At 39.3% G+C, this 10,338-nt stretch overlaps 1 protein-coding gene across 1 annotated transcript in view; it reads left to right on the top strand.

Annotated features, from left to right (window-relative positions):
• Nucleotides 1–4,084: 4,084 nt before the first annotated feature.
• The window catches only part of RTKN2 (rhotekin 2), a 35,458-nt gene continuing 29,204 nt past the window's right edge, over nucleotides 4,085–10,338 (top strand). Inside the window, exons 1-2 of the mRNA XM_009290513.1 lie at nucleotides 4,085–4,278; nucleotides 6,362–6,420. Coding sequence (XP_009288788.1) covers nucleotides 4,118–4,278; nucleotides 6,362–6,420 — 220 coding nt within the window. The 5' untranslated portion in view covers nucleotides 4,085–4,117. The remainder of the gene's footprint in view (nucleotides 4,279–6,361; nucleotides 6,421–10,338) is intronic.

The following is a 10,338-nucleotide window of genomic DNA, read 5'->3' as shown; positions in this document are numbered from 1 at the left end:
AGGTATTGCCTTGAACTTTATTATTCAACACTCGCTATTCTAGCTAAATAATATGGAGTTAATAACACTATCAATAATCCTTAATAATGCATTTCTGCAAATTCGTCTGCAGAATCAAACCGATGATTTTAGCGGCGTTGGCCACGTTCGGGCCCGGGTTGGATGCGGTAAAGCAGCCCTCCAGCGGAGGTGTGCTGGTCGGTCAGGGCGCGGCGTGTGCTGGGGACAGAGGCAACCGGTTAGCTGCCCGGACAAAGGTGACGCTGCTTTGGTGGGCTGAGCTCCCTGCTCACCCTCTTCAGGGTCGCGGGTTGTGAAGCTGATCCTTTCTGGCTCTTTCATCTTTTAGCCATTGATTTTCTTATTAATGAGGTTTTTCTAAACCTCGAATCACTTAAAAACCTGAATTAGTTGAACTCAACTGTGTCTGTAAAGCTTTTGCTGTGATTGCAACAAATACTCGTTCCTGTGTCTAGCTAGAAAAGTTTCCAAGCTAGGATCTTGACTTCACAGCCTCTGTTTTAAAAGAATGCTTGCTGCCTGACTACTTGCTTATTTTAAATGAGTATAGTAGACCTATGGGGTTTAGACTTAAGCCTCTGTGGTAATAAATCAAAAGTGTACCTTGGAATAAGATTTTGAAAGCCTGTATTTAAGATATCAATTAAACAAAATAAATTTTCAATTTGTTCTGCCTTCAGCAGTATCTATATCATTTTTCTTAGTAGTTGTTTGATTTTTTTGTTTGTTTGTTTTGTGACTCCATCACCTATGTAAAACTAGAAATCCTTTAAAATTTCTTATATTCTAGGTATACTTAGGTAGGGAATACAAAGAGTCTGAAAGTACTGCTTAGGCAGTTCCTGATTATGGGGCTGAAAATCTCAACAGCTGTTAGTAATCTTGTCTGGGTTATGCTGCCACTGATGGGGGAAGGATGGAGACCGCAAGGGAAACGGTGCATTAGTAGACAGCATATGGCAAAACAGTGCTGTGTCATTCCTCCAAGTCCAGATGGTGTGCTCGTATTTTTAGAAGGAACTAGGGGGAAAAAAAAAAAGCTGACCAATTTTTTTTGGTAGACACGAAGAACTTCATACATTCCAAATCAGGCTGCTAAGTTGTTCCTTCAGATAAGATTTATATGGTGCAATTATTTAAGCTATGGCCCAACAACCATTTAACGCTAGTCCAGAATATTTTATGTGAGACTGGCTGAGATGTAGCATGGACTAAATCCTTTGTGTAGTTCTGAAAGTTGTGGTACTGATACATGCAGATGCCCCAAACTAGGAGAGTTTATTTGCTCACCATAGTTATGTACCAGGTGATGGACCTGGAGAGGAGCTGTGGTCTGTGCTGTGTCAGTGCAGAGGCCTGTTACCCTGGAAAATGTTAGGGGGAAGTACTATTTCACTCTTCTGAGATGAAATTCAGCTTTGTAACAGCTGATGTATTAGTTTAGGCTCAAAGAATGAGTAATTATTTCTTAGGGGCAGCTATGGGCCTTGCTTAGGTTTTCGTAGCCGTGTAAAATTTGACTCAGAAAAAAAGATTGATGAAAGCTATTTGCTTCTCCTTTCCTTCTGGGATGAGAGCTGAGAAAATGTGTGGATAGAGAAGCAGGGGATGTGGAGGTGTTGGTGCACTGCTTTATCCTATGCTGGTTGGGGTTGAAAGTTTAGACAGCAAATCTATGGGGGGGCGGGGAAACTGGGGTAGTCTATTGGTGCCATCCTGTGTCCCAAGCCTTTGTATATCAACTGTAGAGAAAACCAGCAGAACTTCTGTGGAAAACATCTCTGATGTGAGTTTTGGGAGCTATTCACCACCAAACAACCCTCTGGCATCAGAGGGCTGTTGTCCTGGTAACCTGTGCATGTCCCAGACATCTCTCATGGGTTCTCAGATTGAAAGTTCTTAGTTTCTGGAGAGTCCTCTGTACTTTATTAGTGTCCTCTTTCATGGTGGTGTCTAGGCATCATCTGTGTTTTTACCGTGTGACTTAATTGTCTTAAACACTGACAAATTCAGTAGAACATGTATTTGCCCTACTTTACCTGATTACACAAGCCTGGGGTCTTTATCATCTTGGGGGGAATCCACCTCCTTTATTACCTGAGGAAAATGAGAAACTGTGTGTACGTGGGTTTAGCAACTTGCTGGCTCTTGATGTAGGGCAGAAGAAGCTTCTGTATGGCTTTAGGTCCCATTTTAACAAGAATGAAGTTGCTGTCTGTAACCGAAGATGTGGGAAATAGAACAAGAGGCTTATACTGCTGAAGGGATCTGACAGCCTCTGGGTTTTTATAGTAGTGTCCTGAGGTGGCAGGGAATTGGCTCTGTTTCAGATGTCATGTAGTAGTAGAGTATTAAAACTTGAGCATGTTGCTGTGCTGGTACTGAGTGTGGCTTATGGACTGGAGGTACTTTTCCCTTACGTGTAACAAAGGGGGATGGTTTGGAAGGAGAAGCGATCTGTGAGCAGATGGAACAGCAGCTGAAACATTATGTGTCTTTACATTATGGCATCAGGCCTTCAAAAACAATAAAACCCACTCCTGCAAAGTTGGAAGGGAATGGGTGGTGACTATGTACTGAGCTTCCACCTGCCTCTTGTGGCTGTTATAAAGGGTCACTTTCTCATGTCAAAGGCAGCTAATGACAGAGTGAGTCCCAAGTAAAGAAGAAAATCATCCGCATTACCCGTTTCACGGGTTCTGGATTTCTCGGGTACTTGAGTTGTGGGGAAATTAGCTGCTTCTTATTTCTATCCTGATTAGCGGCTTGAGGGAGAGCAGTTGCTGGTACTTTTCTACCAGCTGAAATATTGAACTTGTAAATCGAAATTATTGTACCATGAGTTTCAGTCAATTGCTTATAGATCCATCCCCAAAGCACTTGTTTTGAGTTCAGATGTACTAGAAAACTGAAAACTGTGACACAGTGCTTTTAATTCCAGAGGTAGTTGGGACACTCTTGCTCAGTGTTGAAAAAGCTTCACTCATCACTGACTTGCAATGTATTTGCAATGCAACCCTGCAATACAGTGAATGTGTCAGAAATATTTGGTTTGGCCAGGGATGGTCACATAACAAGGAAATGTGTATCAGAGTCATCAGTGGCATCTAGCATGCCTTTGGGAGACAGCAAACTGTCTGTGATCCTTCACCTTTATTACCTGCTGGCTTGATGTGGATTGATAATGCACACTTATAAGTGTTTTTTTTCTCTGAGAGTAGGTAGGAAAAAGTTGACTTCCCAGAAGTTTTTATAATACCTTAAAAAAACCCCACTCCTTCAAAAAAACAGTGAGGCAGAATTCTAGTGACTTGTCAGGCAAATCTATCTAATTAATATATATTAAGATTATTAAGGAAATAAGATATATTTCATACTTTTGAAAGAAAAGCGTGCATGGCTGTGCCATCAGGCAAGGCATGGTCCTTGTCTAGTGTTGAAGCTACCACAGCTGTCTGACTTCCAGTGCATGGCCTGAAACAGTCAAGTATTGGGATATTATCTTTTTTTCGCTTCTGGTGTTACCTGAATTTTATATCAACCACAAGTGAAAAAACCACATTTTTTTAATCCTTTTTAAGATGGCCAAAGAAGTAATGAGATTGAATTTCTGATTTTAAATATTTCAGATATTTTCCTGAGTTTAGAGTTTATTTTAGTAGGGGTCACTGTAAAAAGTGGAATGTTAATTTATAAGCTTTGTTCAGTTAGGCCTCTCAATGACCATATGAGGGGACCATACATTATTATCCTATGAATGACACGTTAAGGCACATACCTTTTTAGTAACTTTCAGATGCTACGGTGAGTTAATGTTACTACCTGGTTTGGAATTTGCATGTATAATGGGTATAGTGAACCTGTTACATCCTGTGTTTTACTCTTGTTCCTGAAGAGAGAACCATTATTTTACCTTTAGTAGCCATTGTAATGGCTGCATATAATTAAAACCTAGGGTTTTCTATCCCAACTGTGAAATAAGTAGAGCTTGTTAAAAATTCAGGATATTGTTAGTTGGATTTTTGTTTAGTCCTTTGTTTGTTTTTTGCATATCTAGGAATGCGACATCCAAGAGAAGATTAACTTTGAAATCCGCATGCGAGAAGGCATCTGTAAGCTACTTGCAGTGAGCACACAAAAAGACCAACTCTTGCAAGCGGTTAAAAACCTGATGGTTTGCAATGCTCGTATACTTGCATACAGGACAGAGCTACAGAACCAAAAAGAAGAGCTGGTCTCTTGCAGAACCGAAGAACGGTGAGTAACAGCTCAAATTCAAATGGAGCATTATGAAGCAGGCTTTTGCTTACGTGAATTCTTAGCAAGCTGTCTAGGAAAGTGGGTTTAAACCGTTCCTTTTGTCTTCCCCCATACAAACATACATTACTGCTGCCTTAAAACATTATTTTATAAGACCATTCCAGTATCTTCTTTTTACTTTAAGAAATTAAATACAAGTCATATTTTTCTGTGTAGATTTTATTATTGACATTAAACTAGAATTCAGCATCTGAGTATCAGACGTATTTTCTTGATTACCTTTCGCATACAAAAAGGTACCTAACCAAGTCTGAAGGAACAAAACAAAACTATCCAAGTCAGAATACACCTATTTCTACTTTTCATTCTTTCTATTGTTATTAAGGTCCCTTTAATGGTGGAATCATCATGGTTAATTGATACCCTCTGCTGGCCACTTTTGTTAACTACAGCAAAGTAATAAAAAAATACAACAATAAATATGAAGAAAAATTGGTTTAGTTGAAAGTATTCTCATGTTATAACTCTTGAATGAGCTAAAGAATACATGGTTTATTTGAATAATGTTATAATTTTTTTTCCTAATGGAATATATTTTGGGTGCGATGTTGAGAATCATGGTGCAGAGACACTATTGCTCTCAGGTTATTGCTTTAATGAAATATTATATTGCAATTTAGCATAGAAACTCTTCAAGTACATGTTTAGCTCCAGTTAATTGTATTTATAGGAACAGTCCTGCTACTTTTTGCTTTCAGAAATGTGGTCTTACAGGAGAAATTTATTGAAGGAAAGAATTATATTTTCTGACTATGTCAACTATTATCGTGAAAGCTGATTTTGAAAGCTAGCACTTATAACTTGTGGTATTCTGTAATTATTGCAGTTGTATTGCTTTTTCCTACTATGATGAAGACCTTTATAGCGATACATCTTTTATTTATGTTTTTAACGATGGAATAATATCAAGTATGTATATATGCTGATGTTCTCAACTGCCGGTCTTTGATGTCAGTGACCACAGAATGGTGATGACATATGTCCAGAACAGGGCAGAGATACTTGGAGATATATCTGAACAGCTATATTGTTTTCTTAGTGTCATAGTCAGCTGTATTGTTTACTTGATTTGTGTCTGTCATGCATTGCTTAGAGCTCTGTCTTAAGGGGTCCTTTGAATTGTCAGTGGAGGTCGTTAGAAGAGATGCATGCTATAGAGTTATTTCTCTACCATTTAGATCACATCTTTGATAGCTGATAGTGCATTTGCAGTTCTTTTTGCAGTATTTGCTCAAGACTGGAATTTGGTTAAAGCTTAATCTGGATAAGATGATGGCTGAGAGAGAAAATTCTAGGGTTTTCAAGTGAATTTTGTTCCTGTTTCTTGTTACGTGGGTCTGTAATCTGTGAGTTCTGAACATATTATAACTGCCTCTGGAAGTCAGGATATTGGTAGCAGCTAGAAATTTTCATTTCACCTTATTTGCTTAGGAGTTAGGAGCAGTGGCAGATATAAGGAGAGCACTCTATTGTTACTCATTATCTACAGATTGTTTTTGATTCAATTTAAGGTTGACCTTGAGATCTACACTCTGGCTACTTAGCAAACTGGCTGCCTGCATGTAAAATCACAATATTAACAATGCAACATTTTGTCATTGGTCTCTATTAATAGAGGAGGAGGCAATTCTCTAACCAATAATAGAACCGATAAATTAAGTTGCTTATTCATTTATGTGTACAGAAGGGGAAAAGTTGATAATGTATTTGATTCTGTTGGAGCTAGAAAAGACAAGGAAGATGAATCTACTTGTCTTTTAATACCCAGGTTAAATAAGCTTTGAAGTAAAGTCTTCTAGGGAATTAAGAAAATTGATGATGTACCTTCCTTCCAGATTATTCTCAAGAATCTAATGACTCATATTTTAAACCAGAGATACCAAATTTAACTTTAAAGAAAAGCATTTGAAATGAGCTATAATATGAAAACCCTGATGCTTTTTAATGTTTAAAGAGTTGAGTTTTAGAAGTCTAAATGCACAGATCTCAAACCTCGTTTTTCTTTTCTTCTTTTTGGCAGGTCTTCAGAAAATGGGACAAAAGACCGGGTGGCATGCAGAGCAAAGGTTGCTGTATCAGGTAAGCGGCTGGGTAGTCACTTAATTATAGGAGCTAATTGGCTGGATAGTAACTTGTAATACAAATTATACAAACAAGATGGTATTTTTAAAGTGTGTATGTGCTTCAGGGGCATAAATCCTCTTGTGCTTCAAGGGGGCTTGTGCTTTTAAGTCACACGTGTGCTTTTGAAGATCCTACCTAGTATTTCCATTTTACTTTCAGGGACTTTCACAGTGGGAAATACCTTTTTCTGTTTGTCACTAAACACTGAATACATTTCAAAGCTACATAAGTGTAGATGTGCTGATAACTTTTTTTTCTCCCCACAAAGACAAACTTTGATGTGATCATACAGGGTATGTCTAACAAATTGAGGGCAGAATTGTAACTAGTATGCAAATGTTATTTAGTTAATGCAGATTACATTACTACACTAAAGGTATAGTGGTATGGCTTCAATGCAAACTAGTAACAAGAATATTTAACAGTGATTTCCAGTAGGCTGGTACACTGTTTCCTAGCCTGTTCTCAAGCCTTCAGCACTATGAATTTATCATTTTGTTTGCCTATGCCAATAGTGGATGTTACTACGTTCAGCATTCCTGTAGTTGTTCATTGTGGCTGTTCTGCTAGCGTTGCTAACAGATCTGTTTGTGCTCCCTGACCTGCTTCATTAAAAATAAAGTAGTGTAGAAGGGCTTACTACTTAAGCTGTTTAAGTTAATTCTGCATATTTTGACATATCTTTAAGCAAGGTAACTTCTAGTAGAAGAAGAGTGATGAGCACATGGTTCAATAATCTTTTCTGCCAGCGCGGCTGTTTGCAGAATGTGTATCTGTCTTTCCTCCTTATGGTAGTTGGATGAAAGCATCTGTTTGCCTGTCTGTGCTGTGGTTGCACCTTTCGCCACATTTATAGAGTTATCTGCAGTGAAGACTTCAGGATCATATAACACACTTTTGTTATCTTTAGAAAATCAGAATTGTGTAAGGACTCTATTTTTAGTATGAAAGATTTGTTTAGCATATGAAACATTTAGCTAGTTTCTTTTGATGGGACAAGAGAATAGAAGGGTGAAATACACTACTTCCTATTATGTGCCATCTGTTAATGATTCTGGCCTGTTACTAACATAGTGGTTCTCAAACTGGAGGTTATGATCCTGAGAAGTATGGCATAGATTGAGGTGAAGAAGAGAAAGAGGCATCAACTACCTCATTGTGAACTCAAGTCTGTGAGTGCTGGGATGCTGCCGTGCCTCGCCCCTCTACAGATACTCGTGTCAGGAAGCCTAGCCAGGTCCAGTTTATGGCAGGAAAGCCTAAACGTTCTTCTTGGCCTCTGCTGAGAGATTTATGCTTTCTATATATCATCTGTTCTTAACTCCTTATTTTCTACTATGTGTGCCTGAGAAGCAGAAAACTGAGGTACATGAGAAGTAATTGTGGGGACAGGCTTGTTTGTGCTTGGCAAGGGCAGCAGCCTCTGGGCAAGATACATGTTTGGGAGATCCTGAGATGACATTAATACATCCCTCCCTGGTTCCTCCTTGCATTGTCCTCTGACCCATTACCCTGTGTCCATTTAGCATGCCAAATCAGGTCCTGTCTGCTTCCACAGCTGCAGTACGTTCATATCTGTAATGTCCCGTTATTCTTCTTTCCCTGTCTTTCTCAATCCTTGTAGCACATTGGGCATGCTGCATTTCTTCTCTCTTGTATGCTGACCTTCAGTGGATTTGCAACTGGAGTTGCTCTGCATGTTTGGAAGGCACACGTGTGTGTGCATGTGCTTGCCTTGTTGAGAATGCAGTTGCGAATACAAGCAGCATGAATCAGGAGATGTCGTGACTGAAATGTCTGGGAGAGGGTGGAAATGAGGAGTGAGTGGTAGTCCATGTAATATGACAGGGCATGTAATTTAAGAACTGGAGTGGATTTGCAACTGGAGTTGCTCTGCATGTTTGGAAGGCACACGTGTGTGTGCATGTGCTTGCCTTGTTGAGAATGCAGTTGCGAATACAAGCAGCATGAATCAGGAGATGTCGTGACTGAAATGTCTGGGAGAGGGTGGAAATGAGGAGTGAGTGGTAGTCCATGTAATATGACAGGGCATGTAATTTAAGAATTGAAGATATAGAATGGATTTTTTAGGGGAAAGTAATCCATCCACTTGTAAATATATTAGCATATCATGTGGTTAGTACATGCCAGAAACTTAGACTATTACCAGAAAAAAATGCGATCATGTGGCCAACACCAAAAGCTCAGGACAGCTATGCAGGAGTACTGAGGAATGTACTCCTACAGAAAGCAACTGTATGTCAGATACTGTGTGGGGAGTGCATTCTTTAATCCACAGATTTTCACACTTCTATTATTTTTACTTATTTATCCCCCATGAGTGTGAATAAATTATGTAATTTATGTTATCTTATCAATCAATTATTTTGTCAGAAGACAATACATTAAATGTTGATCGAAACGCATAATCATAATTTAAAGTAGTTTTATAAAGGAATCACTGGCATCAAATCTGATTAATTGTAGTGCTTGAATGTATCCAATTTGAATCCACACGGGTTTACAGCTAATGGTAACTGAAATTAAGGTGTGTGAAAATTGATCTTTGTTTTTGATAAATGGCAGCTTTTTCAATCCAAGAATGAATTGAAAACTGATTTGCAAGTATCATGTTAAACTTGTTCAAGTGATTGACTAGCTATATCCTGATGATTTTCTAAGGTGTAAATATTTCAGCTAGCATGATATCGAAAGTGGCATACAGAAGTAATCTTTAATCTAGTATTCTAATTGTTAACAAGACCTATTGAGCGCATTAGAATTGTCATTCAGAGTTTGCTATGATTAAAGATGAAAAAAAGGCTTTTATTGTAACTATTTTCACATATTTATGTAAATTTAAGACCTTTGTCTTTTAGGGAAGAAACATTCTGTGCTTTGTCTCTGACAGAGATAAATATTTTTTTTTAAAGTTTGAGAGAGACTTCTGTAACTGTTTTTGAGAAACTATTTCTGTTTCCTTATTTTAAAAAACTAACTATTTTTAGAAATGCTTACTATGCATGCATCTTTGTAACTGTTTTAATGAAACTATTTCTGTTTCCTTATTTTAAAAAACTAACTATTTTTAGAAATGCTTACTATGCAAATGCATCTTTAGAAGTGAAAGGCAGTTTCAGAACGTGGTATTGATTTTTAGGAAGTTGTGGCAGTCTGAAGCTGTATACTGGCAGTTCACTGTTGAAAATTCATTAGTTTTCATGAACACTTAAAAATAGATGAATTTACAAATTTCAAAATTGAAATAGCATGTATAATAAGATGTCCCATAATATCAGTCACCGAGGCGAGCAACTCCGGTGCCAGCAAGTGCATAGAGGGGTTTCCCGAACTGGGGGAACCTCCGGGGGAGCTGAGAGAGCCCCCGGAGCCTGCAGCTCGCCACAGCTGCTGATGAGATCTGGATGGGGCCAGGAGCAACGGTGGGCATGGCGCAGCAGCATGGGCGTGGTGTGGCAGTTTGCATGGAAGGGCATGCAGCGACAGTGCTGAAGCTCTGCCAGCTTGACCAGGGGGCAATGGCATCCACCCGGCAGAAAGCCATGGCCTCTCTAAGCTCTGCACCCACCACAACTGACGCAGCTTCCCAGACAGAGCTCTGGTGGGAACACGCTGCCACCCAGGTGTCAGGCTGCAGGGTGTGCCCTACTCTTATGCCAGTACCAGACAGCAGCAGTGAGCACACCTGTGGGAAGTGTGCCCAGGTAGAGGAACTCCTCCGCTTAGTGACAGAGCTCCGGGAGGAGGTGAGTAGGTTGAGGAGTGTCAGGGAGAGCAAGAGAGAGAGACTACTGGAATTGCACCCTACCTTCCTTGAGACAGACCCCACAGGCAGACAGGACACATGATACG

Source organism: Aptenodytes forsteri, unplaced genomic scaffold, assembly GCF_000699145.1.
Source record: "Aptenodytes forsteri isolate BGI_AS27 unplaced genomic scaffold, ASM69914v1 Scaffold349, whole genome shotgun sequence".
In the NCBI taxonomy this organism is placed as follows: Eukaryota; Metazoa; Chordata; class Aves; order Sphenisciformes; family Spheniscidae; genus Aptenodytes; species Aptenodytes forsteri.
The sequence above is the reverse complement of the archived record's forward strand: the minus strand, read 5'-3'. Positions and strand labels throughout refer to the sequence as shown.